The 27,819-nt window shown below is 55.3% G+C and overlaps 1 protein-coding gene across 4 annotated transcripts; it reads right to left on the reverse strand.

Moving 5' to 3' along the window:
- Positions 1-88: 88 nt before the first annotated feature.
- MYH7B (myosin heavy chain 7B) lies at positions 89-27,819 on the reverse strand. 4 transcript variants are annotated; one of them, XM_057432370.1, is made up of 43 exons: positions 27,707-27,819; positions 26,835-26,990; positions 25,703-25,806; positions 23,902-24,045; positions 23,642-23,798; positions 23,513-23,540; positions 22,463-22,559; positions 21,577-21,600; positions 19,688-19,780; positions 18,623-18,686; positions 18,403-18,501; positions 17,326-17,429; positions 16,662-16,800; positions 15,404-15,522; positions 15,118-15,267; positions 14,630-14,800; positions 13,757-13,936; positions 13,541-13,673; positions 12,974-13,050; positions 11,502-11,589; positions 10,921-11,038; positions 10,242-10,365; positions 9,363-9,499; positions 8,696-8,951; positions 7,901-8,143; positions 7,549-7,725; positions 7,076-7,221; positions 6,667-6,757; positions 5,535-5,924; positions 4,863-4,989; positions 4,298-4,416; positions 3,872-4,068; positions 3,380-3,729; positions 2,804-2,928; positions 2,438-2,553; positions 2,158-2,350; positions 1,874-2,077; positions 1,650-1,775; positions 1,371-1,541; positions 1,029-1,133; positions 567-662; positions 315-452; positions 89-197 (listed from the first exon to the last, which is right to left on the reverse strand). In XM_057432370.1, the coding sequence occupies exons 2-43, from the start codon at positions 26,929-26,931 to the stop codon at positions 189-191; spliced, it is 5,826 nt and encodes a 1,941-aa protein (XP_057288353.1). In that variant the 5' UTR covers positions 26,932-26,990; positions 27,707-27,819; the 3' UTR covers positions 89-188. The 4 variants fall into 4 exon arrangements, with proteins under 4 accessions (XP_057288353.1, XP_057288351.1, XP_057288350.1 ...); XM_057432368.1 differs by lacking the exons at positions 21,577-21,600; positions 22,463-22,559; positions 23,902-24,045; ... (1 more) ...; positions 26,835-26,990; positions 27,707-27,819 and having other exon boundaries at positions 23,642-23,753; XM_057432367.1 differs by lacking the exons at positions 21,577-21,600; positions 22,463-22,559; positions 23,513-23,540; ... (2 more) ...; positions 26,835-26,990; positions 27,707-27,819 and having other exon boundaries at positions 23,642-23,792.

Below are 27,819 nucleotides of genomic sequence, written 5' to 3' on the forward strand. Positions count from 1 at the left end.
GTGCAGGACACCCCCAGAGCCCCCAGCTTGCCCTCCACAGCAGCAGAGGCCAAGGCCCTGGTTACCCTGTGACAGACAAGAGAGCAAGTCCTGGCACATCTACGTTTATTCACACAGTGCAAAGCTGGCAGCAGCCGTTCAGCTCCAACCTACAGCGGGCAGCGGCGCAGGGCAGGCACCAGTGCCTGCTACTCGTGCTGGGGAAGAACCACAGCAAAGCTTTGGTGAGAGCCCAGATGCGGTGCTGGGCAGGACGGGGCCATGGGCTGTGCTGCACGGGTGCTGCAGCCCTGTCCCCGTGCTGGTGGCCTTACCTTGGAGGCGATGACCTCCCTGGTGCGGGCGCGCAGTTTGTTGACCTGCGTCTCGGCGATGTCCGCCCGCTCCTCGGCATCGTCCAGCTCGTGCTGCACCTTGCGGTACTTCACCAGGTTGGAGTTGGCCTGCTGCTCCTGCATGGGGAGGGGGGGTATGGGCACTGCATCAGCCCCATGGCCCCTCCCTCCTGCGGCCGTCCTGGGGTGGTCTGCCCCAGGCCAGCAGCAGCGGTGGGGACAGGCACTTACCGCCTCCTCGAACTGGCGCTTGTAGCTCTTGACCTTGCTCTGCAGCTTGTCAATGAGGTCCTGCATCCGTGCCAGGTTCTTCCGGTCTTCCTCAGCCTGCAAGTGCCCCAGCTCTGTTAGCAGGACCCAAAACCAACCCCAACTCGGGGTCCAGCTGCCCCACACCTTCAGCCAATAGTCCCAGTGGTGCCAGGGCCCCTCAGACACACACACACAGCACCATCTGTTGCCCATTTGTCATGTGTGTGTGTGTGTGTCCCCAGGCCCCTTTGTGCTTCAGCACCCAGCTCAGGAGGTGCTGACCCATGGGCAGGGGGTGGTTGCTGTGGCCGCAGCCTGTCCTGCCCCTTTTCCCTGCACAGAGCCCAGGACAAGGTGGGGACTGGGGTAACGGCAGAGGCTGAGCACAGGGAGTGTTGAGCTGGGTCCTGCAGGCTGGAGCTGGGACCGGTGCTGCTGTACCTGGTAGCTCAGCTCCTTGATCCTCCGCTCGTACTTGCGGATGCCCTTCTGGGCCTCAGCCATCTTCTTCTGCTCTGTATCCAGCTCTCCCTCCAGCTCCCGCACCTGCAGGGGGATAGAGGCGAGCTCAGCACCAGCCCCAGATGAGGCCAAGACACCTTCCCAGCTCAGGGAAGCCACAGCTGAGACTGAACAACCCCTAGGAAAGGCTTTCAGGTCCTCAGGGACCATCCCTCACTGCCCATGGATTCCATGTGTACAGTCTGGCTCCAGAAGGATGAAGCAGTGCTGGGGCCCTGCAGAGCCTGATGCACCATGAGGGGCTTGCCCCTGCCTTCTCACCCTGGCCTCCAGCTTCTGGATCTGCTTCTTGCCCCCCTTGAGAGCAATCTGCTCCGCTTCATCCAGGCGCATCTGCAGGTCCTTGATGGTCTGCTCCATGTTCTTCTTCATGCGCTCCAGATGCGCGCTCGTGTCCTGCTCCTTCTTCAGCTCCTCTGCCATCATGGCAGCCTGCAAGGCCAAGAGGCATCACCACAAGCCCAGGCAGCCCTGGGGGCTCAATGAAGGTGTTTTGAGAACTTCCCCTCTTTTCCCACCCGCCAGCCCCACCACTCTTACATCTGTGATGGCCTTCTTTGCCTTGTCCTCAGCGTTGCGGCACTCCTGCACTGCATCCTCCACCTCACTGCTCAGCTGTGAGATGTCTGCTTCCAGCTTCTTCTTCTGGTTGATCAGGCCCGTGTTCTGCAGGCAGAGCAGGGTCAGTTCACCATGGCCCTGCTCCTGTGTGGGCTCCGGGCCCTCCAGTGCCAGCAGAGATGCAGGACGCGGCGGTCCCTCACCTGGGAATGGAGCAGGTTGACCCTCTCAGTGGCCTCCAGCAGCTCCTGCTCCGCCAGCTTCCTGCTCCGCTCTGCCTGCTCCAGCGCCGCCCGCAGCTCCTCCACCTCGGCCAGCAGCAGGTTGTTGCGGCGCTCCAGGGCGGCCGCCTGCTCCTTGAGGTCGTCGTTGTGGCGCTGGGTGTCATCCAGCTCGATCTGCAGGTCCTGCAGGGCACCACAGGGTCAGCAGCCGCGGGGCTGGCAGCAGGGACAGCCCCAACCCGGTCCCACCGCCGTCACCCAACCTTGATCTGGGCCTGGAGCTGCCGGACCAGCTTCTGGAACTCGGCGGCCTGGCGGTTGGCGTGGCTCAGCTGGATCTCCATCTCGTTCAGGTCTCCCTCCATCTTCTTCCTCAGCCGCACCGCCTCGTTCTTGGCCCGTGCCTCTGCATCCAGCGTGGCCTGCATGGAGTCCATGGCGCGCTGGTGGTTGCGCCTGCGGGAGATGATGCGTCAGCCCCATCTCTGACAGAGCCAGGGCCACGGAGCCAGCCATGGCCCAGCCCAGCCCCTCTGCACACACCTCAGGTTCTCAAACTCCTCATCCTTCTCCGCCAGCTTCCTGTCCACGTCAGCCTTGATCTGGTTCAGCTCCAGCTGGATGCGCAGAGTCTTGCTCTCCTCGTGCTCCAGGGCCCCCTGTAGAGACAGCAGCAGCCATCAGAGGGTGGCCCCTAGGGGTGCTCCATCAGCCACCTGCCCCAGCCTGGCCTTGTCCCCACCCCAGCGCTATGGGGAGCAGGGGGAGCCACCCCAGTGCCTTGCTGTGGCTGCACGAGCCCCATGAGCCCAGGGGCTGCAGCTCAGCTCAGCCCCGTCACCTTGGTGCGAGCTGCTGCCCTCGAGGGCAAGGAGCACATGCAAGCACCAGTGGGAAACAAGGACCCACCTCAGCCTCCTCCAGCGCTGCCTGGATATCGCTCTTCTCACTCTCCAGGGCTTTCTTCAGCTTCTCCAGCTCATGGATGGTTTTCCCGCTCATGCTGATCTGGTCGGTCAGGTCAGCAATTTCCTCTGGCAGGGGTGGAAGGGCGGTTGGTCAGGAATGAGAGTGAGACATCCCCATCCCCCTGCCCAGGCTGGCTGATGACCCCCGGCCCTTAGAGAGCAGCTGAGTTGTGCTTGGGGCCACTGCTGCAGTCTGGGTGGAGGAGAGGGCGTGGGAGAGGCGCTATGGATGCATGGAGACCTGCTTGTCCACTGCAACACCCCCAAAACAGGGGCATGCACCATTGGCTAACAAGGGCCAAGTGGCGCTGCCTGCCAGCCCATAGTGCCCAGCACGAGGACAGAACAAGGGTGGCTTCTTATCTGGGCTGCTGCATTCCTTGTCTCGGCTAAGCAGCAAGGTCTGAGCCCTGCCTGCAGGGAGCACCCCTCTCACCACATGGCTGGGGACAGGGGACCCCACGAGAGCAGGAGTCTGAGCAAGGAGTTCGAGGGGAGAGCTTGAGCCCAGTCCTACCCTGCAGGTTTTTGTTCTCCCTCTTGAGGGTCTCCAGGTTGTCCAGGGACTCCTCGTAGGCATTCTTGAGCTTGAAGAGCTCCGTGCTCAGGCTGCGCGACTCCTTCTGCGACGCCTCCAGCTCCGCCTGCGTCTCCTCGTACTTCTGCTTCCACTCGGCCAGGATCCTGTCGAAGTTGCGCTGCTTCTTGTCCAGGGCAGCGCAGGCCGAGTTGGCGCGTTCCAGGTCCACCGAGAGGTCCTCGATCTCTGTCTGCAGCCGATGCTTGGTCTTTTCCAGCGAGGAGCACTTGGCATGTGCGGCTTCCACCGCCTCCTCAGCCTCCTGCAGCCGGGTGGCCAGCTTCTTCCTGCCGGTGGCAGCGAGGGGGGAGTGCTCTTGGCCCATGTTATCCCACCCCACTGCCCACACAGCCTGCCCAAACAGCCTCAGCCCATCACCGAACGGAAACCTGCCACCCGCAAGGAACCCACTTCCACCATCAGACTTACTTGGCTTCCTCCAGCTCCTCCGTGCGTTGGATGGCATCCGTCTCGTACTTGGTTCTCCACTGGGCCACTTCTGCATTGGCCTTGGACAAGTTCCTCTGGAGCTCGCTCTTGGCCTCCACCTCCTCCTCGTACTGCTCCCGCAGGAGGTCGCAGTCATGCCGGGAGGCTTGCAGGGCATGGGCCAGGGCGTTCTTGCTCTGAGGAAGGGAAGAGCTGATGAGAGGAGCCGCTGGCCCCAGGACACCAGCCATGGCACCGGGGCTGGGGGCAGCAGGAGAGGACTCCTGGTTTTCCCAGGTTAAGAAGCTGCCTTTGGGGCTCCTGTGTGCAGGGAATGACCCACTTCCCTGCTCCATGGGGCACGTGGGACACATGGCCCATTCCCTGAGATCTGTGCCATGCAGACAGCGGCCGTAGAAGCCTCACCTTGGTCTCCTCATCCAGCTGCCTCTTGAGTTCCTCAATGTTCTGTGTGAATGAGGTCTTGCCACGGCTCAGCTGGTTGATGAAGGACTCCTTCTCCTCCAGCAGCCGACTGAGCTCCCCTGGGGTCAAACACAGCCCAAACAGCTACTTTGGGGCTGAAGGGCTGCACCCTGCGTTAGCTCACACTCCTGCAGACCCTGTGGCCTTCAGCTGCACGGAGACCTCCAGCAGCATCCCCACCCACCCAAGCTGGGGCCCATGGGCAGAGATACAAGCAGCTAAAGGCAAAGTGGAAGGAAATCCCTCCTGTTGATGCTGGAGCTCATAGAGCATCCCCCAGCACAACCACCATCACCACAGAGGTCCTTTTCCTTGGCCTCTAGTCAAGTTATACAGCAGTTTTCCAAGGCCTGACTGGAGGCACAACACAGACATCCCACCCCCCTGCGCTCCAGATGGAGCTCCTGCCATTTTCCTTTTGTCCATGGGAGAAGGGGGACACTCTGCCTGGCACACCCCACGTGTCCCAGTGCCCCAGGGCGGCCACGTGTCCCCTGTCACTCACCGTTCTCGGTCTGCAGCCTGCCCCGCTGTGCGCTCACGTCGTTGAGCTGCCGCTGCAGCTCGTCCACTTTGGACTTGGCCTCGTTGAGCTGGTCCTCGTAGGTGCGACACAGCTTCTCAGCATTGGCCTGTGTGCCCCAAGCAGAGCCTGCGTGAGACCCAGCCCTGGCCACAGAGCACCATCCTTCCCAAAGGGACTTGCAAACGTTGCCATAGGGATACAGGGACAAGCTACACCCAGTGAAAAACAGACTAAAGGGGCTGCAGGAAACCTGGAGAGGGGCTTTGGACAAGGGCCTGTAGGGACAGGCTTTAACCTTCCAGAGGGGAGACTGAGATGAGCTCTTAGGCAGAAGCTCTTCCCTGTGAGGGTACTGAGGCGCTGGCACAGGGTGCCCAGAGAAGCTGTGGCTGCCCCATCCCTGGCAGTGCTCAAGGCCAGGTTGGACACAGGGGCTTGGAGCAAGCTGCTCTAGTGGAAGGGGTCCTTGCCCGTGGCAGGGGTTGGAGCTGGTGGAGCTTTGAGGTCCCTTCAACACAAACCAGTCTGGGATTCCGAGTCTGTGACTTGGCCATGGCAAAGAGCTACCCAGGACAACATCCCACGGGCATGGCTGTGCTGAACACACCAGCTGCACTGGTGTTCACTGCCCTGCAGAGAAGCAGCACCCACCTTGTTCTTGGTGAGGTACTCGATGTTGGATGACAGGTCATCCACCTCCATCTTCAACTCGCTCTTCTCCTTCTCCAGCTTCTGCTTGACGCGCTGCAGGTTGTCGATCTGCTCGCCCAGCTCGGCCACGCTGTCCGCGTGCTTTTTGCGCAGGGCAGCGGCCGTGGACTCGTGCTGCAGCGTCGCCTCCTCCAGGTCCCGCCGCAGCTTCAGGAACTCCGCTTCCCGCTTCTTGTTCATCTCCAGCTGCGTGGCCGTGGCACCGCCGGCCTCCTCCAGCCGCTCGCTCAGCTCCTCCAGCTCCCGGGACACTTCCGCCCGCTGCTTCTCCACCTTGGCTCTGGCAGCGCGCTCGGCCTCCAGCTCCTCCTCCAGCTCCTCAATGCGGGCCTGGCAGAGACACAGCCATGGAATGGTGTGGGCTGGGAAGCACCTTGGGAGCACCCAGTTCCAACCCCTGCCATGGGCAGACATCCCCTAAGGGGGCCTACATGGATGCTGGAGAGGTATTCTTCATCTGGGACTGTCCTGATAGGACAAGGGGTAATAAGGCAGATGCTCCAAGCACAAGGTTTCACCAGCATCTTTGCCCTCCACACTGGAGTAAGGTGTCACCTCTGCTGCTGGGGAACAAGCAGCCACCAGTCTGGAGCAAAGGCCTGGGCTGGGTTGGGGTTCTCTGAAGCATGCATGCCTGGATGCACCCTGGCTGTGTGTTTTGCAGAGCTCCTGGTCTCCTCTATACACTGACATCAGGATCCAGGATGATACTTGCTTCTTTTCAGTGGGAACCTCCATGCTTTAATGTGAGGCCTGTCTGATAGGAAGAAGCCAAGCATACAAGTTCGGGTCTTCAGAGTTTGGGAACTGGATTTAAGGTTTTAATCTGCACAGAGAACTACATCCTAGAAGCTGTTCCTTGTGCTGGTGCTAGCATTAACCCCAATAGTTCATTCTTTCATGAACTTCTTTTCAGCCTACCATGTTTTAGCTGAGGCTTTGCTTTTTTTCATCACTCTTCTGCCTAGGAGATGTGTTCAGAGAGGGTCTGGGCCATACAGATTCCCCATCACATTACACGTGATGGAAATTGAGGACTCCTAGGCTGTGAGAACAGTTCTGCCCACCATACCTGGAGCTCCTTGATCTTCTTCTGCAGCTGGGCCTCAGTCACTTGCCCATCTTCAATCCTTGAATTCAGCTGACTCATTTCAAAGTCTTTCCTGTACAGAAAGAAGGCAAAGCCCGTGGTCAGACAAACACTGTCCTCCCAAGGACACCTGGCTCCTGAAGCCGAAGGAAGATTGTTCCCTGCAGTGTAACACCCAGCTCTAGAGGACAAACAAATCCCCATAGGAAAGGGACCACAGGCATAAGAAGCAGCTCATGGACTACTCTAAGCGAGCACTGGGGTGGCCAAACTGGCACATCCAAAGCTCCATCCCAGCAGCTCCTGCAGAGGCCACACGTCCACTTGATCTAGAGGTGGGCCCTGGCCTTGCAGAGTCAGCACAGAGCCCAGGCACAGATCACACACTCACTTCTTGAGTTTCTCCTCCAGCTGCTGTTTGTCATTCTCCAGATCCATTACAGACTCTTGGGTCAACTTCAGGTCTCCTTCAAGTTTCCTCTTTGCTCTTTCCAGGTCCATGCGGACTTTCTTCTCTTGTTCAAGAGAGCTTTCCAGCTGGAGAATGAAGGGCAACAGGGTAGGGAGGGAAAGGATCCTTGGCAGCCCCAACCTTCCCCATGTCCATTGCTATGGGAACTTCATCCAGCCCTGAGAGCCAGAGCTGTTTCCTGCTTGGTGTCCAGTCCCATTCTCTCAGCCCAGAACTGCTCTCAATGAGGTACTCTGGATCACCTCTTGGTCCAGGGGCAGTTTGACAATGGGGTTATTCATCAACTAGCCATATTAAACGGGGATCTGATAATGATCCCACCCTCCAGATCCCATCAGGGACAACCTGGAGGTGTGACTCAAACCTCTCTCACTTCACTGTCTATGACTCACATCATCCACTTGCTGCTCCAGCTTGACCTTGGCTTTTGTCAGTGTGTTGACTTTGTCTTCCTCAGCCTGCAGGTCATCCAGGGCCTGCTGATGGGCCTCTTGCAGTGCCTTCTTCTCCTTCGTCAGTTTGGCAATGATCTCATCCAGAGCAGCCATCTCTTCAATCAGGTTTTTCACCTAGAACAGGGAGTCAACAACTGAGCTCATCTTCTCAGGGAGAGGGATGCTTTGCTAATACCCATGAAAGGCTCCCACAAGCCAGCAACCTTGTCCCTGGTGCTTCTCTTTGGTGCCTCCACAAGCTTTGAGACCCCAGGGCAATGAGGCTGTGCTCTCAGGCAGGGTCGCTTACCTTGTTCTCTGTGGCATGCTTCTCCTTCTCCACCTTGGCCAGTGTGATCTCCAGGTCGTCAATGTCCTTCTTTAGCTCTGCGCACTCATCCTCCAGCTTGCGCTTCTTGGCGGTGAGGTCTGAGTTCATCTCCTCCTCATCCTCTAGGCGCTCTGTCAGCTCCTTCACCTTGGCCTCCAGCTGGATCTTGGACTTGATCAGCAGGTCACAGCGCTCCTCTGCATCTGCCAGGTTGTCTTGCTCCTGGGACAAGCACAGGAGAGGCAGTGCTCACCCACTGCCCCAGAGCAGGCTCTCAGCCATGCTACCCTGGCCACAGCTGAAGCTCTCCTTGTGGAAGGGGTAGAGCACGCCTGAGTTGCTCAGGTGGACAAAACCAGACAGCTGTGTTTGCAAGGCCCATGGGACAACCACTGACACTAAGCAGGGCCAAAGAGCTAACAGCAACTGAATCTTTCCAGGGGATGGAAACACTGGAAAGACACTTCCTGGAACAGGAAGAGCACAGATCAGCCACAGCCAATCAGCAAACACTGTCATCTCCCCATGCTCCTGGTGAGATCACCCTTCCCAAGCCAGAGGAGCACAAATCCCTGTGGCAGCTCGAAGATGGCAAGTCTGTGATGATGCTTCAGGTTTGCACCAAGTCTAACATTGCATTTCAAACAGACTGTGGCAACAAGGGGGTCTCGAACTGCAAGAGGCTGGAGGAGGGATCTAGCATGATCTGCTGCTTCTCCTGCCCATGGACACTGCATTATCTTTAGACTTCCATAGAGGGGGTGAGCCACTCACTGCCTGCAGCTGGAGAGTCAGGTCATTCTTCTCCTGGATCATGGAGACCTGTTTCTCTTCCAGTTCCTTCCTCTTAGCCTCGGACTTCTCCAGAGCCTCCTTCAGCTTCTGGAACTCCTCCTTCAGGTTGGACATTTCCTTCTCAGTCTGAGCAGACTTGAGCAAAGGCTTGATCTTGAAGAACAGCTTCATCCAGGACCAGTTCTTGACAGCATTGAAGGCCCGGATGTTCCACTGGATGGTATAGAGGGCTTCCCTGGATAGACACAAGCAGAGCATCATCATGGGTGTAGATTTCCCACATCCCACCCCCACTGCAATAGAGGCTTTTGCAGGCCTGCACATGGCTCTATTCTCCACCAGTATGGAAGTGTGCTGAATGAATGGCACATTGTCTGCACACATAATGGCCCTACTGGGATGAGTGGTGTGGGCTGGCTTCAGGTCCCTTCACTCTGCATCCCTCTGAATCTTCCAGTGGAAACCAAAGGCTTTCCCTACCCAGATACACTGAGCCTCTCTACCAAGCCCATGCCTGACCTCTCACAGGTCTGCCTCCAGCCCTTCATGACAGGGCTTTACCCAACCACTGCCCCAAACCCACTCAAATGTGCAAAGGAACAGGGAGACACACAACGTTCTGCCTCTCCCCGACCCCCAGCTCTACCTCCTGCTGATGATCTTCTGATACTCGATTCGCATGAGGTGCCCGCGGATTCTGGCCTGCAGCATGGTCAGGATCTTGGCCAGACGCTCATCCCGCATCTCCTCCAGCAAGCCCAGCAAACCAGCCTTGAAAAACACCTGCAGGATCAGAGGGAGAGCAGAGTCAGAGCAGAGAGGGCAGAGGGCTCAGGGGGAACATCACCCATGAGGCAGAGCTGACTTGTGGCCAAGGCAGGGGCACACAGAGCAACGAGGGCTGCACACTGCAGGTTCAGTGTCCTCTCTGCACTGCACTGGTTGGAGGGCACCTACACAAGGCACAAGGGGACATCAGAGCTCCCTGCCCTGAGTGGACACAAGCTGCTGCGTTGGGTGGTATGAGCTCAGGCAGCAGAGATGTTCTGCTCAGACCTGTTTCTTCTCAGCCTGCATCTTCATTAGGGACTGTAGTGATAGGACAAGGGGTGATGGGTTCAAACAAACAGGGGAAGTTCAGGTTAGATATTAGGCAGAAGTTCTTTGCTGAGAGGGTGCTGAGGCACTGGAACAGGGTACCCAGAGAAGTGGTAAATGCTCCATCCCTGGCAGTGCTCAAGGCCAGGTTGGACAGAGCCTTGGGCGTCATGGTCTAGGGTGAGGCGTCCCTGCCCGTGGCAGGGGGCTGGAAATGGGTGATCTTGAAGTGCTTTCCAACCCAAACCATTCTGTGGTTCTAGGATTACAAGGCCCTTCTCAGCTCCTTCAAGGGCCACACACAACCTGCAGAGCGCAGGGCTCCAGCAGGGCTGTGGCCAGGCAGAGAGCAAGCTGGGCACGGGGGGCACACTGGGACTGCAGGGACAGGAGGAACAGTGTCCCTGGACCAGCTGCCCGCTCTCACCTTGGTATGACCGAACTTGTACTGCGAGTGGTCCAGTTCCAGGGAGCTCAGCAGCTTCTCTGTGGCCTTTCTGCTGTCCACGAACTTGTCATCTGGAATGGCTGTTGGATTCAGGATACGGTAGCTGCAGGGACAAAGCAGAGGAGGACATGCAGAAGAACTCCAGAACAGAGTCCGTGGTTCTATCGTCATCCCTGTACCCCAGTCATGCCAATTCCCTCTAGTACTTCTAGACAGTGCTGCTGCACAGGCTGGACCCATGTATGAACCAGTTGCTCCAGGGTGCTGAATGAGCTCTTCTGCAGAGCAGACACCAGGGAACCCTGCCAGATCTTAGTCCCTGAACACAAGGAAGACTGTGCAGGAAGAGGCCACTGGTTGGATGGGGCCAACTACAGAGCAGTAAGGATCCCAAGGGCAGAGAGGAATGGAGCTGAGCCTTGCCACCATCTCCCTGTACCAGCCCTGCATGCCAAACATCACCAGTCTCATCACGTCTGGCACAAAACTCTCCATGTCTGGCAGCACAGAGCAGCAGCAGTGCTATCCCACACGCATCGGGAGCATGGTTGTGGCTCAGACCAGCCCCACACAAGCAGGGGAGCAGGTCAGAGCCAGGGCAAGTCTGTCTCCCCTAGAACACGTGTGGGCTGCTAGGCAAGGAAGAGGAAAGAGTTACCGCTGCTTGAAGTCTGCGTAGAGGATCCTGTTGGGGAAGCCTTTACGGCAGATGCGGATGCCTTCAAGGACACCGTTACAGCGCAGCTGGTGCAGCACCAGGAAGGCATCCATGGCTCCTGTGGATGAGAACAGAGGTGGAGCAGACACTCAGCCCAAGAAGACAGAGGAAATGGAGCTGCAGCATGGGTCTGAACCCTGGAAATGAGTGTGCCCGTGGTTTTGAATGCGGGTGTTAACCCATCCTGCAGGCCTATGCTGAGCGCGAGTGCTGCAGCCTGGGCCTCAGGTGATGGAAGTCAGTGAGCCTGAAAGACTCCGTCATGCCTGCTGTCATACACAAGGCAGCCCAACCATCAATGCACAGCCAAAAGGGGAGCCTGGCAGAACTCATTCTCCCCAGTGGAGGAGGCTGGTGTGGGTCATAGGGGTTTCCACACTGAGATGGGGCTTGCTGTGAGTGGCAGCAGAACTGCTGCAAGACAAGGGTTGGAAAGAAGGTGGGTGCCAGAGTCCTGCCAGCTCCCACATGTGGATGTCACCCAAGGGAACGCCCTGGGTGCTGTCTCAGTCCACACACACCTGGGGTCTTTGTCTCATTGGGGATGATGCAGCGGACAAAGTGGGGCTGCGTAGAGCGCAGGTTGGTCATCAGCTTGTTGAGGTTCTCCTGTGGGACAGAGATGGGGATGAGGCACAGGGTGACACCTCTGCTCCCCTACAACACATTTCTGCAGCCCCTTTCTTCCCCCCACAGGCAGGGACAGAGCAGGCGCTGAGAGCCCTCTACCACTCTTCGTGGGAAAGAGGGAATTCTTCCTAATCCCTGTGCTATCCTGTCAACTGGACCCCCCAGCCCTGTAAGCAGGACCACTGCCTTCTGGATGGTGGGAGCAATGGCAGAGGGGACTGGGTGCTTCTCAAGTGTTTGCAGGTAAAGGTTTGCTGCAGGGGACAGCCAGGAGCACAGCACTGAGCTTATCCTCGTAAACAGCTCTGCTGGTGCCACCAGCTCTGTGCTCAGCATCCTCCTGATCTAGTGCTGGCATCCACACTGCCTGCAGTCCTCAGCTCATCAGGTTTCCCCTGCACTTCCACAGTGCTTCCCATACCCTTTGGCCATGACAGAGAGCCCTGCCAATCCAGCCTGGGCCTCCTTTCCTGTCCAAGGCAGGGCTCAAGCCAAGACATGGCCCTGCCTTTTCCTATGGGAAAGGCATCTGCACCCTCGATCTTTGCAGGCTGCCTTCCCCTGCTCGTACAGGCTCAGCCTGCCTGGGAACACCTTCCCGCAGCTCCACCTCACCACAGGGCAAGCTCTTGCTACAAACACCTCTCCCCAAGGCCTGTGACTTGTCCAGGAGGAAGAAAGTCACTCATGTCCCTGCGGGAGCTCTGACACCAGCACTGCCCTCTGCGAGCACCCCGTCACCGTCACCACAGGGCTGTCACGGCAGGACACAGCTTTGGGCTCACACCCCCCCCCGTGCTGTTTTCCAGTGGCTTAAGCTCTGGGGCAGATAAATAACTTGTGTGGTGAGCATGGGGTGTCACCCTGAGCTGTGAAGGAGCTCAGGTCACCTCCCCGCACAGAACAGCGGCGAGCTGCCTGCTCAGAGACCTGCAAGTTCCTCCTCCATTTTCTTCTGCCCAAAGGCTGTCCTTCCTGCTGACCAGAATGAGGAGAGAAGTAGCACAGACTTAAAGTGATGTTCATGTAGTACATCACCTAAACATCACTACAAGTCTTAACTGCCGCTCTCTCAAAGGCGAAGGAGCTGTGAGCAGCGCAAGCGTCAGCTGGGCGGAAGCAGCACAAGCCAAAGGGAACCATCGCTCTCCCAGCCTGGAGCCCCGCGCCCTTCCCTAGGGCATGGGGACAGGGCTGGGGCTCTGCCAGGCACGGGCCCCTTGCGCACGGACAAGAGGGTGTCAGGAGCTCTGGCTCCTTTAGGTACAAGATACCCCAGAGTCTTGGCAGGGGAGTGGAGTGGGATGACAGTGGGACACTGAGCATGCTTCCCTATGGCCTCGGATGAGGGGCTGGCTCCTACCTTGTGCAGCTGAGACACTGTTTGGAAAGAAGCTGCCTTTTTACGTTTCTCCTTGGTCCCTGGCTTGTGAGGTTCCTCTGTTGGGTTGAAATATTGATTCATTACATCAGCATAACATCTGCTTGGCTTGGAGGATGCAGGAGCACCCCCAAACACCCTCAAAAAACTCACAGCCCCTGCTCTCTCTAGTAGTGCCCTGCTGCAGAGCAAAGCCATAGAGCAGAAACATCTCCCACAGTACCCAACTCTGGGTGCTGCTCCTCGGACCTCGATAACAACAGACCCCTTCACACATCTCAGGTCACACAGGGCCACCAGGACAGTTATTTAAGCACCACACAAGCTCAGCCTGGTCCTAACTCCCCTCTAAAGCCCCTAGGCCAGCACTGCATGGCCAGAGCACCCACCTACCCAGGTCAGGGAGGTTTTTAGGGGTCAGTGTGGCTCTTCCCCTTGCCCGGGCTGCTAGGTGCAGGAATACTACACCAACAGGGTGTGAGGGTGAGGAGGCTTTGCTGCAGAGGGAGGGGAACTCAAGGTCAAGAAACAGATGAGGTTGCTCCTTACCTGAAGATGAGCCCACGTAGTTCTCATAGAGGGAAGCCAGGAGTTTGTTTTGGGACTTTTGGAAGACAGACACCACTGTCTCATTCAGGGGGTCCTTGTTCTTGTCCAGCCACCCAATGATGTTGTACGGCACCTTTGAGCAAAGAAAAGAGGCAAAGGTAAGGTCGGTGCTCCAAGGGGGTGGTGTGGGTGCTGTGGAGGGTGCCCGGGACGTACCACACCAGCGTAGTGCACCAGCTCAAAGTGCGCCTCATACTTCCTCTTTTTATCCGGCCGGGGCTTCTGGAAGTTGGGCGACTTCCCAAGGTGGTTGTCATAGAGCTTAGCTTTGAAGGACATGTCGGAGGCTTTTGGGAACATGCACTCCTCTTCAAGGATGGACAGGATTCCCAATGGCTGCAGGGGGAAGGTGGTATAAAGAGGTCTGAGCTCAGCCTTGCCATAGCCCATTCCAGAATGGGGGATTCCCTGTGCCACTGAGCAGAGCTTGACCTGGGAGACCTTATCCTCTTAGAGGCAAATGGTGCAAGACATTGACTATGGGACAAGCTATCACTGGTGTATTCCAGGCTGCATCTGACCTCCAGCCAGTCAGAGTGGGACCAGCCAAGCCTGCAAGACTTGGGGGCTTGTCCAGGTCCATCAGGCTGTGGGAAGGGGAGATCCTCTCCAGTATCCTGATAGGTGAGCTCCTTCCCACTGAAAGAGGTGAGTTTCCACCATGCAGTGGTGGAAACCTTTTGTACCAGCTGCTCTGAATCAGCAAGTACTTAGTAAGAGGCTTTGAGGGGCAGCAAGTGGGTAGGAAAAGGAGGCAGAGATCGATGCTCTCTGGAGGGAAAGGCTGCACCAGGTTTTGTGGCTCACCAGTGGGCAGGAACAGAATGTCTGTGGTTTCAGAAAGTCAAGATTTGTGCCAAAGGGACTCATTGGGCTGCAGGCTCTGGGCTAAGTGTGGGGAAAACAAAGCTGGGCGCTTCCCGCTCACTGGGGGGGGATCATTCCATCTCTGGTACTAGAGCATCTCCAGTCTTTGCAAACAAGCCACCTACCAGAAGTACCATTCCCATGCCCTGACTCATGCTTTACCTTCTCAATCAGGTCAATGCAAGCCTGCAGGTCCAGGCCAAAGTCAATGAAGACCCATTCGATGCCTTCCTTCTTATATTCTTCTTGCTCCAGGACAAACATGTGGTGGTTGAAGAACTGCTGCAGCTTCTCATTGGTGAAGTTGATGCAGAGCTGCTCAAAGCTGTTGAACTGCCAGAAGAAAACAATTTTGCATTAGAAGGAGCCCAGACATGAAGGGCTTCGCTCTTCTGTTTTGTCTGGGTGTGAGGAGTGATCTCTGCTAGGCTCAGCTGGACCGCTACCAGAGCAGGTAGCCAGGGATCACTGGAGATGTGCCCACAGCAGTGTGAGCTGCCTGTTAGCTCCAGACAGACTAATCCAGGCAAGAGCTCATTTCCCTATCAAGGCAGTTTCTTGGAGGAGAAGGAGCTGTCAAACACCAGGGGACTGCGCTGCCTGGCTACAACAATCCCCCAGCCCCATTGCGGGGGGCCCGCAGAACTCACGTCAAAGATCTCGAAGCCTGCAATGTCCAGTACTCCAATGAAGAACTGCCTGGCCAGCTTGGTGTCCAGGGTCTTATTGATCCGAGTCACCAGCCACTTGAACATGCGGTCATAGGTGGCTTTAGCCAGGGCTCCCACCGCATAGACAACCTGCCAAAGCACATCACGGAGCAGGCCATGAGCACTGATCCTTCTCCCTGCCTTTGCAGGAGCTAGAGGCTGGAGAGCTCCCCTTGGCACACCAAGGACAGACGCAGGGAGCTCAGGGTTACTGAGGCAAACTCACCTGCTCCACGTTCTGACCTTTGGTCACGTACTCATTGCCCACTTTCACACGAGGATGGAGCAAGCCCTTGATGAGGTCAGCTGAGCTGATTCCCATCAGGTAAGCAGCTTTGTCAGCACCTATAAAGCAGCACAAAGGCATGAGGAGGCAGTAAGGAAAGAAAAAAGGCAGTAACTAAAACTTCCCATGTCTCCTGCTGTTCAGTGCTCACTAAACACGTTTTCCCCACCTTCTCCAGAGTCTGGTGTGATTTCCCATCCTGGGTATTGCATGATGCTTTTAAAGTCTGACCTCCTGCCTGAAGTTACTGTTTGGAGGAGATGGCTGTAGCAGACCTGCTGCACATTACCAGGTTTTCAAGCCTTATCTGGGAATCTCTATGCACTTTTCAGTGGGAGCCTGGATTCCCACACAGTGAATTTGAAGTGACCAGACGAGAGGTAATTTTCTTGCTTATCTTTCATAGACTCCCAGCAGCAGACTGCAGCTGGAAAATCACCTCTGTAGGGAAATCACTGCTAAAGCAAAATTGTCACTAATGGCCAGGTAGCAGCTGAATCCTGTGCTGACATCCCTCAGGCAAGAGGAATTCCTTCATGAATGTTAGCAGGAAGGTCTGATCCAGGCAGTCACTCAGCTGCAGCCCTCCAGTTAAGTGATAGGGCTCCCCTTTCCCATCCTGCCTTGAAGCTTGCTCCGTTATATGGGAGCCAGGCATAAGACAGCAGTGCAAAAGCCATACAAAATACCTGAGCTCTTTCCAGGTTTGCTTTGAAGCCTGACCATTCTCTTGATTTGTATTGGATTTTCATAGGCAACAAACAAGGAGAAGTATCAGACAGTGGCTGTGTCCTACTCTAACCACTCTGCAGGAGGCTGTGTCTTGAGCAGGTCCCTGCAGTCCTGACCATGGCCTGGCTCATGCTCTGTGGATGACTGCTCTGGGAGGCTGTCAGTGCCAGAGAAGAGGAGATGAAGGGCAGCAGAAGACTGAACAAGGTGAAGCACAGGCAAGGGGTGAGATCCTATGAGGCTACTGAGGCAAGTCTGATGCAAATGAGACCACCTACTGCTTGCAGAAAAGGCTGCCCTAAGTGCGGCAGCTCAAAGCCAAACCCCTTTGTGCACCTACAGACCGTGTGGTTGCTTGGGGTGACAGCCACTGACCAGGCCAGGGAAGTTACCACACTCTGCCCTTGGAGGGGTCTGCATGCCCAGGCCAGGCTGGGCAGAGCTGGCAGCGTGGAGCCAAACTCACTTTCAGTGCCGTCAGCCTCTGCCTGCTCTTCTCGCTGCTTCTGCTTGAACTTCATGTTGCCAAAGTGCATGATAGCACCCACTATTTTATAGGAGCCGTATTTCTCATCGTTGCTGAAGCCCAAGATGTCCATGGCATGCTGAGGAGAGACAAAGCAGTGTAGATAGAACAACATCACCACTCTGGGGTGAGGTCTCCTAACATGCTCTCCCTATCCTGGGGCTCTGGGCAGGGTGCTCTGTCCAGTGCACACCTAGCTGAGGAATCCTGTCCACGGGATTTTGAATGTGAGGCCAGCTCCCACCAGATTCATCTGAAAGCAGAAGGACTAGCCTAGCATCCACAAGCAGGAGGCTTTCCAGGCTGAGCTCTCTCATCTTCTCCTGGGAGCATGGGAAGTGCTCATGTGCTACAGAGCCTTCCTAATGCAGGGAATTACTCTGCCTTCTCTGCCTGCATGGGGCTGTTGATGGAGATCAGAGTCACTTTGCTCTTTCTTTGTAAGCTCAAAGCACGTGCCAATAAACCAGAGGGAACACACAGCTAATTTAGAGAGGGACAAAGAAAAGCCAGGACATGGCCTCATGTCTCCCCATGGGAGATGGAGGTTGTGCTCTCCACCAGGCCCACTTCACGCTGTGCAATGGGAAGGAAATTCACATACATCTGTTGCCATGAGCTCCTCGCCATCATCCATGTTGTCCACAGTAGTTACACCCTGAGAGCAGAAGTGGTAGTCATAGGGGTTGAGGGAGAGCAGCAGCATATCTGTGGGGGGAACACATGCAGAGGGTGAGGTCAGTCTGGCAGAGACCAAGCTGGAGCCGAGGGGCACAGATGAAGAGGTAAGGCTTCACCAGCCTCAGCTACTAGGGGGCACCAGCCGGTGGGAGGAGCACCCTCTTCAAGCCCAGGCAGGTCCACACATGGGTCCATCTCCTCTGTGATGTGCGTCCTGCTTGCTATCTTGGGACATGGCTTGGCTGCAGACTGATTTAGAAGTGGCCATCCATGTCCTCGTGACCACCAGATAAGATTACTGCTCTGCACAGTGCTCCAGACCTGCCTAATAAGGTCTTGTCCTTGAGCTCAATGAGCCTGCAGGCAAGGGGCTGACCACCCCGGGGGACTGTGCCAGCATCTTCCTGCACTGTGGAGAGGGTTCTGTGCACTCCATGGAGCCTGGGACCTAAGAGCAGGGCTGCCCCAGGGCAAGCTCGGGTCTGCTGGGACTATCCTAGGATGTGTCTCCACCAGCGAGTGAACTGTGTAGCTGTTTCCGAGCCCACCTGCAACACATCACCTCATTCAGGTGGCTGAAGGAGCTCAGAGCAGGCTGCAAAACACTTCCCCCTACCCCAAAATGAATAAGAATCCACCCTGCACATGCTGAGGTCAGTGCTGTACCCACCATACGATAAGGACTCTATGCAAGGCAGCTTTGCAAAGCGTGCTCCCACCCTGCAGGTAGACCCAGAACAACCTCTGCTCCTAGGCAGTTGCAGAAAGGGCTTTGATCTGGCTTCTCTGTCTGGGAGGATACAGGAGGCTGGAGTAGGTGAAATCCCTTCCACCCTAAATTATTCACCAATCCTACGATCCTGCGCAGCTAACAAAGCATCTGAGGGCAGTATTTGCACGTGAGCTGGGTTTGCTCATTCCCTGCAGACCTCAAAGCTAACGCAGAGCCCTTTCTGGCCATTTTCAGGCCATCATGCTAGAAAAGCCTCAGCTGCCTTACCTTGCAGCTCTGGTTTCTTCCCAGAGAGGATCTGGTAGTAGATGTGGTAGCTCCGCTCTTTGGGCTGCTGGAAAATGACTCTGGATTTTTCCAGGAGATCTGGAACCGAGCAGGGCAGGGGGGTGAGAGGAGAGGTTGTTCATTCCCAGAGCTGACCCAGCATCAGCACACATGGGGAGGTGCGATCCCTCCCCACGGCAGCAGGCACAGCTCTACTCACAGATGTCAATGTCTGCAGAGGCCAGCTTCCCTGAGGGGCCAAAATGGATCCGGATGAACTTGCCCTGGAAACACGTGCAGAAGGTGAGTGCTGGGCTTACACACTTAAACCGCTCCCAGAAACCTCAGACAACTCCAAGGCACTGGTGATTTCCCACTTCTTAGGCTTCTGCTGATGCCAGGAAAGTTACTGGGTTCTGTGAGGGGTGGGTGGGTGAAGTTCTCTGGTTTGTATCATCAGGCTTTGAACACCAGGCAGGCAGAGATTTCACTCACAGCAGATAAATCCTTCTCATAGAATCATCACAGAATCCCAGGCTGGTTTGGGTTGGAAGGGACCTTAAAGCTCATCCAGTTCCAACCCCAACCCCTTCCACTAGAGCAGCTTGCTCCAAGCCCCTGTGTCCAACCTGGCCTTGAACACTGCCAGGGATGGGGCAGCCACAGCTTCTCTGGGCACCCTGTGCCAGCGCCTCAGCACCCTCCCAGGGAAGAGCTTCTGCCCAAGAGCTCATCTCAGTCTCCCCTCGCCTTGTCCTGTCCCTTCAGGCCCTTGTCCAAAGCCCCTCTCCAGGTTTAAGTACAGACCTACTCTTAAAGCTGAGCAGTTCTGTGGGGCAGTGTGATACTGAGTCCACCCCAGCCTCCTGCTCCACAGTGTGCTAAGGAATCTCACCCTGGAGTGTCTCCCGTCCAAGGCACGGGAACAGGCATCACAGTATCCCACAGCAGACCAAGGCTGTGCTTAGCAAAAGAGATGCTGCTCCCTGGAAGGGGCACACAGCACTCCAGGCTGTGCTTACTGCCCCTCAGCTTTGGTCCTGTAAGGGATGTCTCTGCAGCCACAGGCTGTGACACCAAGGCATTCATTCTGCACACCATTTACTGCACTGATGTAACCAGAAGCAGCCTGGCCTCAGCAGTCCAATCCCACCAGGAAGCAGAGCCTCCTTCCTGCTACATGCCTTTGGCTCACACCAGACAGAACACAATGGCACAAGTGATGCGTGCATTCAGCTTGCATAAACACAGCACTTTAGCTCTCTGTCTTGCTCAAGACACTTACAAAACGAGAGGAGTTGTCATTCCTTATGGTTTTGGCATTGCCAAAAGCTTCCATGGCTGGGTTAGCCTCAATGATTTGATCTTCGAGGGTGCCCTGCAAAACCCAAAGGATGCGTCAGTTCCCACCCAGCCAGAGGGGATCTGTTACCAACAACACAGGGAAACAGTGAGTGGGGCTCCTTGCACCATCTGCCTGCTCTGCCATTCAGAAGAGCCTGCTGCTCCTCAGGCATCTCCTTGTCTCACAAAGCAATGCAGCTTGGTTTGAGGGTCAGAGGCATTAGGCTTTGCAGCAATGCCCTCTGGGGGCTTCTCCTTGCCTAAACTCTGAAGACCCAGGCTACTCTCCCCTCTGCACACAGCAGCCCTTAGCCTCTTTCTCAGGCTGCTACAGTATGAAATCAAGAGCAAGCACACGCTGTCACCACAGCAGTCTGAAACATTCCAGGCTCTGACTCTGACAGGAATTTCCTCTTCCACCAAACATAGTCTGGGACACTTTTAATCACAGAACATTGCAGAAATGACCCAGAAAGCAGGCTTGATCCATGACTCCCTACACTAACAACATGCACAGCAGGGTCACAAGGTGGTGGGAACACACCACCAGTCCCAGGCAATGTGATCTGCTGAGCTCACCGGAGCAAGCCCCACAATTAACCTCGTTCTTCCATTCATGTTTCACACACACAGTTCAAAGATAAAGAGACAACCTCCACCTAATGCAGGCAAAGCAGGACAAGAATTCAAGGAGAGAAGCAAGAAACTCATGCCAAGCCACACAAAGCACAGTGGAGGCTGACAACAGTAGTAGAGTTTGGTGGCACAGGCTCCTGCAGGATTTTCGTGAGAGCTTTATGCCCATGCTCTGACCCATTCCAGCCCATAGGACTTTCCCTGCACAGGAAAGCTCTGAGCTCTGCCCACCAAGAGCTGTACTGTGCCCACCACCACTCCCCAGCTCAGCAGCTCCAGCTGGGTGGAAGGTAAAGAGATGGGGAGCAGCTGTGAATCACAGCTTTAACCAACTGCACTTTGTCTCTGGGATAGCCTCTGATCTGTTATCCTTAAATCCAGCCTGATCTAAGCTGTCTGCCCTGTGACACTCAATGAGGGCTGCCCCATGGGCTGCCCTGGACCCACAGCTCCAGCCCTCCAGCAATCGCATGTGTTAATGAGCCTCCCTTTAGTGTGCACCAGCTAAAGGCTGTCCCTCAGTGCTCAGAGAAACTGAGGACCAAGGGCACAGGGCTGAGCCCTGGGGGTGCTGGCAGTGCCAGGGACTGAACCCGTGCTGGATTTCCAAAGGATCCCAGTTGTTTCCTTGGAGCCAAGCAAGCACCTCAGAAACGCACCCCTAGGACATGAGCTGCCTGCACCATGGAGGGCTGAGCCTGTTCGGATCTTTGCAGAGGGTGGCAAGTCCAGGCATTAGGAGTACCCAGGTCTGAAGCCAAAGCACGAAGCTGCCCATGGCAAAGAGGCTCTTCCCCTGCTCCTCAGCACGACCACCCTCAGCTGGGCTTCGAGGCTTGGGGGAACACTGACAGCTTGGATTTTGGGGGCTTTGTCTTCTCTTTGGAGGAGCCCACACCCCCCCACACCCTCCCCCAGGCAACACAAGGTGCTGGCTAAAACCAGTGTTTGAAGAGCAATGATCCCTTGAAGGAAAGGTTGGAGCCAAAAAGGTAGAAAGTTGCTAAGAGATGAAACACCAAAGCTCCAAACTATGGGAAGGTGGGAGATACAAAGCAAAGTGGAGAACTAAACACTGTGCCTGCTCCCAGACCCAAGGCAGAGGCCCCACACAGGCATTCCTCATCACCCCATCGCTCTGTGGTGCACCAGAACTGTGCTCAGCATTAAAGATTAGGAGTCTACAACACTTACCCCAGTTTTAGTGGCAAGAGCTGCCTAGAGAAAAGAAAGAAAATGGTCTTTAGCAATCCAGAAAAGGCGGGCAAGAACCACAAGAAGCATGGTCAGAAAAGCAGGGCATGACCATTTAGTGCCAATAAACCGTCCAAGAAGAAAAATGGGAGGATTAAACTCTGCAAGAGATGCCAAAAAGTTGTTAAATAGATTAGCTCAAGAAAATAAAGAAATGCATCAAAAAGCAAGAACGGTTAAATCCAAACCCAAAGAAGAGTAAAGAAAATAATGCCAAGGTATTGCTTGACTGATACCTAAAGCAGCTAGTTTGCTTCTACAGGGGAAAAGCAGGCTGGAGCCTCAACGTATCAAGAAGAAATAAGCACTTGCAAAGGCAGCTCAAAAATCACCAGCACCAAAGAAATGCAAGAATCAAAACAAGAGCAAGAAAAGCACAAGGTAGAAAAGGATCAAAATGAACAAGGGGGGAAAAAAGAGGAGAAAAGGATGAAAAGCAAGGCTTAAAAGAGGCAAGGTGGGAAATGGCAGGTTTACTGCGTTCTTTTAATACTCCTTAAGAAGAAGCTCTGTGGGGTGTTGAGGGAGGAAGAGAAGATAAAGAGGGTACATAAGGCACCTCTTCCAGGCTGCGCAGATTGAGCAGCCACATGAAAAAAGTCCATTTCCCCTTGAGCAAAGTAATTTCAAGCCTTGCTTGTTCAAAAGGCAAGGAAAAGCCAAGCCCTGGGTGGGTCAGACCAAAACAAGCTTCCAAATGCAAAAAGATGGGGGAAGAAAAAAACAAAAGAAGTAAAAAGAAGAAAAGGGGGAGGGAAGGGAAAGAAAAAAAAACACCAAAGAAAGGAAGACAACAGCACGAGCTTGTTTCAAAAGAGGGTCTTACTAATTTCTTGCCCGGTGTGTCGCCCAAGGCTGCGACAATGGCAAAGTACTGAATGACCCGCTTGGTGTTTACAGTCTTACCAGCACCAGATTCTCCGCTTAGAGCAACAGAAATACACAGATCAAGGGCATGAGACAAAGAACAGGCAAAACTTCAAACAGAGACCCTGCCACCCTGCTCATCGCGCCAGGAAGGAGCAGCACAGTCTCGGAGGGGTGGCACTGTCAATGCCCTCCAGCCTGCGGGTGTGCGTGCTTGTCTTTGGGGCTTGTCTTAGGAGCGAAACCCAGCTCCATCCTCACTGTGTCCTGCTGGGGGTGCCGCAGGGGCTCAGCTGCCCGCTGCAGCTATGGCAGGAGGTGCTGGCACCGACCACGGCCGTACAGCCCCAGCCCCGGGGCTTCAGCTGTGCGGGATCAGGCAGGACCCAGGTCTGCTGCTCCCGCTCGGGTGGTTTCAGCACTCTCTGCTTTGCTGGGGGGTCTTGGAGCCACCACACCGGGTGGATGCTGCATCAGGCACAGCCGGCGGGCTGGCTGAGCTCATCCCTATAGTTAGCTGCTCTCCCATTGTAATCCCAGATCACAAAGAGCCCGGGGGGAGCAGAGCTGCCACCGGACACGCACCAAGCATCTCTCTGCGGCCCCTACGTTTCCTAATTAGGCTATGGCCAAGGCTAAAAATGTCCACGGCTCCTGGCAGAGGCATAGGGTCCTTTAGAGTCCTTTATATAGCCCTTATCTATATGTCACTTGAAATCAACCTGGCCTACACCCTCCCACGTCACCTTCCTCCCCCACCACCGCCCCTCTGGCCACCTCTGCCACCATCTTCCTCTGGCCTTGGCCTCCATCTCTCCTTTCCCCTTGCTCCTCAGAGGCAGTTGGGGTGCCCCATGGCAGCTTTGGGGTGCAGGGGAGCCTGCTTGTCACCTCACGTGTGAGGTTGAGTGGGAAGGGATGGGGGACATGGCCGAGGGGCTCCCCTCGCGCACAGGGTGCTGCCCAAGCACTTAGCATCATCAGACTGAGCAGGGCAAGGGGCACTTACGTGATGAGCATGGACTGGTTTTCACGGTCTGGAAGAGAAGGAGGAGGCATTAGGACAGTGCCACCCCCCTCACCCCCAACCCCAGGAGCCCAGACCCCCCAGGATGGGGGGCCCAAAGCGAGGGCTTACTGCGCAGCATGTCATTGTAGGCATTGTCGGCGATGGAGTAGATGTGTGGGGGAGCCTCCGTGCGCCTCTTGCCCTTGTAGGCTGCCACCACCGGTGCCGTGTAGACGGGCAGCCACTTGTAGGGGTTGATGGTGACACAGAAGAGCCCCGAGTAGGTCTGCAAAGGGAAAGAGGGCGGGTGAGGGATGGGGATGCCCTGATGCCCCTTCATCTCCCCACCCCACCGGGTGACCCCCGTCTGCCGGGTGCCAGTGGCTTACGTAGATCATCCAGTGGGAGTAGCGGCGCTTCAGGTTGTAGAGCACAGAGGCCTCGTTGAGGTGCGTCAGCATGGCCATGTCCTCGATCATGTCAAACTTGGGCGGGTTCATGGGCTGCAGCTCATCCTCCTTCACCACCCGCGTCTGCCAGAGGAGGGGCACAGGTCAGATCGACCCCAGTCCCCAGCGAACACCCTCTAAACTGCTGCATGGATGGACATGACATCGGCATGCTGGGCACCCTGCCCCATGCCTGCTGTCCTCCCATGTGGGCTGGTGGGGTTAGCAGGGCTCCAGCCACAAAGCCCTGTTGCGACAGTCAAACTCCAGACCTCTTCCCTCCCAGGGCGATGGGCCGCGGCTGAGACCAACAGAGGGGATGCAAGCTGGGGGGCACCATGATATCAGCCCACAACATGCTCAACACCCCTGTCCTGTGCCCTTCTTCACAGCCTAAAACCCTGTGGGAAACATGGACCTGTGCTTAGAGAGATCCCTGGTTATTTGGGCAAACAGCTGAAGCCTGCACCCCATCACTGATAACTGCGTTTATTTAATCCCAAGCGCTGGGAAGCTATCACGTTACGAATCTGGCCCGAATGGAAGAAGCTGCATTTAGCAAATGGTCTTGTTAATAAAGATGAAATGAAACCTTTCAAAGAGGTTTTTTACAGATGGCTATGAAGCGTGTGGTGTTAGAAGGTGTTAGGTGTTAGAAGCGAGAGCTGGAAATGCTGATCCAGGGAAAGCAGATACACTTTCAGAAGTCATCTGTGACATTGTTAAACAAGACAGTTTCAAGAGGGAGCAGCAAAAGAGGTTTGGAATCTGCTTCGCTCACAGAAGCCGAAGATCTTTCAAATATCAGAATAATTTTTAAAATTTATACCCCCTCCCCAGTAAATTTCATTTTGGGGAGGGCAAATTTCATTACTTTTTTCCCCCAGTTTCAAACAAAAATGTTTTCAAAGCCTTGGCACTTTTATAGACAATTACATGTATTTCTTCTAAACCTGGCAGACACGAGCGCTTCTCAGTGCCACTCTGACCAACTGAGGAATAGCAATAATAAAGCCTATGATTTACTGCCCGGGCAGGTCTTTGGGTTTCTTCCCCAGTGTTACACCAGTCTTGAGTCTCTGCACTGTGATGAAGTTGTGGGGCCATGAGACTCCCCTAGCCAAGACAGGAATATTCATTATTCCATTTGCAGCTATTGGCACTGGATATTACCAATAATATCAACTGATCCTTGTTTGCTCATTATCCTGATAAATACCAGCTGACCCTGCCTTGCTTTTTGCCTCCCTCCCGCTGCTGGCAGACTGGAGCCTCACCACGAGGCATAGCTGGGGCTGCCCTTTGCCTAGCGCCTGTTCTCCCAACAGCGCCACAATCCACTGCAAATCCCCGCTAAAATGAACAGGAATTGGCCAGCTGGCCCCTTACCTCTGGTCTGAACCTCGGAGAGGAGCCGGGCAGTGGGTTCAGCATTGCAAAGGGCTGCGCTGGGGCAGCCTTTCCATCCAGAGCCTGGAGCTGTGCTGGGCCAGGGCTGTCCCCTTGGGTCTGCCCTCACAGGAACTGTGTTCGAAAACCAGCGCTCCATGGGGGGATGCTGAACCACTGCCACTCCTGGCAGGTCATCAGTGTCCTGACACTGCGTACCCTCGGGGCACCACTGATCACCCGGGTTATCAGCAGGAGCTCAGCTAGTTTAAGCGTGAGCCTGTCACATATATCCACACACACACACACACACACTTGCTATCCCTTGGGAAAGGAAAGGTATTTTGCTTACTTCCTTATTTTTGGTTTCCACAGTGACTTTGCCACCAGTGCTTTCTTTGATTTCCACTTCTATATAAGCCTCTTTCTCATCCGGGATCCAAGCACGCTTCTTTCCTGGAGAAGGAAAGAGATGAGATTGAGATAGGAGAGAGAGGAGAGAGGAGAGAGGAGAGAGGAGAGAGGAGAGAGGAGAGAGGAGAGAGGAGAGAGGAGAGAGGAGAGGAGAGGAGAGGAGAGGAGAGGAGAGGAGAGGAGAGGAGAGGAGAGGAGAGGAGAGGAGAGGAGAGAGGAAAGAAAGGAAAGGGAAAGGGAAAGGAAAGGGAAGGGAAGGGAAGGGAAGGGAAGGAAAGGAAAGGAAAGGAAAGGAAAGGAAAGGAAAGGAAAGGAAAGGAAAGGAAAGGAAAGGAAAGGAAAGGAAAGGAAAGGAAAGGAAAGGAAAGGAAAGGAAAGGAAAGGAAAGGAAAGGAAAGGAAAGGAAAGGAAAGGAAAGGAAAGGAAAGGAAAGGAAAGGAAAGGAAAGGAAAGGAAAGGACACAAACCAGGTTGAAATGTAGGAAACCATTTGACATTGTCAACTGAAAGCCACACGAATGCAGTCAGATAACATGGAAGGAGAGCAATTCTTCCTTCCTATGTTCTTGATCTTAGGAGCTGGGGTTTCTTTGCCTTCTTTGTGTTTGGCAGCTGCTTATTTTGCCAGGATCGACTTTTAGCCTGACCCAAGTCTGCTGTTCTTGTGCGCTTGCACTGGGACCATCATGAAAAAAGGACGGTGAGAGGAAGCAAAATTCTCCTCTTTTGCTGAACCAAGAGGAGCAAGTTGGGCCCTGGAGCCTGAGCTGCGGTACAGCGGGGTGGCTGGGACAGTGCGGACACCTTCAACCTGGAGCTGGAGAAGGCTTTGACCTCCCTCAGCCCATCTCCCTCAAAGGCCACCTCTGTAAACTAGGGGAGAGTTAAAAACCTGCTTTTCCTGCTTGTGAGATCTTCCTCCATGGTGGTGGGGGCAGCTCTGTAACACCAGCTCCATGAGGAGCAGCACTGGGAAAGGGATGGGGATGGTCTCCAAAGAGAGCCGTGGCCAAGGGGCTGGCGTGGGGAACACACATGGGGCTGTGCCGAGAGCTGCCTCAGGGTCTTACCATCGAAGGGGATTGTCTGCAGCTTCAGCTGCTCTGTGTAGCTCTTCCGGAGGTACTCAGCAGCCTCCCCAAACTCACTCATGTCCAGCATAGACATCTTGCCTGGCTGGAGGAAGACCTGGCAGCAGTGAAGGAAGAGTGCAGGACACCTGAACGCTGCGAGGAGGGAAAGGACAGTGAATCAGTGCACGGGGAAAGTGCCCGCCGCTGGGCTGCTTACCAAGAGCAACGTGCTCACCAAAAGACCTTTTAACTTTAGAGAGACAACAGAGAACAACAATAGTAGCTAATAAGAACCATAATAACAAGGCAGTTACCAAACACTTTCCCTTCTGCCGCTATCCAGTCCCAGCTGGGTGAGCCGGCACCGCTTTGGTGTCAAACCCAGCATTCACATTGTAGGTGTCACCAGAGATCGTCAACGACACCCTTTTTCTTGATAAAAGCTAAGCCTATTCCAGCTCTACAGACCTGCTGGAGCCCTAGTACCCTGCACAAAACCTCTGCACAGCCCCGGATCTGCTGGAAGATCAAAGCAAGGCTGGAGGTATTATCCCTGGGAAGACCCCTTCTAGAGGATCGCCAAGAGAGCTGCTTGGAGGAGTTGGTGCTTTCCGTTATCCATCTACTGCAGCATCACACAGCAGAGCTCCGGGACGTGGCAGCAACCACAACCATGGCCACTGCTGGTAGCCAGGAGCTCGGCACAGCACGCAGCCCTTAGCAGAAGAGCTCCTGGCACAGGTCTGTCCCACCCTCCCCTGTACCGCCACAGTCAGCCCCTGTCCTCCGGGATCACCCACCCTGCAGAGGTGAAGCGGGTTAGTAGCAGAGGACAAGCGCGCAACACAGACATGCTCTTTCTTACTAACCTTGGTGATAGGACTGAGTGGCTGAGTGCGTGCAGCAAAGCCCCTTTTTATTGTGTCTGTCAAGGTCAGAGTGGGAAAAGATATGTCAGAAATTCCCATGTGTCATGTCCACA

The sequence above is a fragment of the Pezoporus wallicus genome, unplaced genomic scaffold (assembly GCF_028554395.1).
Source record: "Pezoporus wallicus isolate ANWC-B61680 ecotype Strahan unplaced genomic scaffold, APGP_CSIRO_Pwel_v1 contig_8090, whole genome shotgun sequence".
Taxonomy (NCBI): domain Eukaryota; kingdom Metazoa; phylum Chordata; class Aves; order Psittaciformes; family Psittacidae; genus Pezoporus; species Pezoporus wallicus.

What these genes read in the sequence shown, in the direction of transcription:
- MYH7B (XM_057432370.1), bottom strand. Translation starts at nt 26,931, where the DNA reads ATGTCTATGCTGGACATGAGTGAGTTTGGGGAGGCTGCTGAGTACCTC. An exon ending in GCATTGACCTGATTGAGAAG is followed by an intron (nt 13,937 to 14,629) that starts GTAAAGCATGAG and finishes TTCCCCCTGCAG; the next exon opens with CCATTGGGAATCCTGTCCAT. An exon ending in GGAGAACAAAAACCTGCAGG is followed by an intron (nt 2,929 to 3,379) that starts GTAGGACTGGGC and finishes CACCCCTGCCAG; the next exon opens with AGGAAATTGCTGACCTGACC.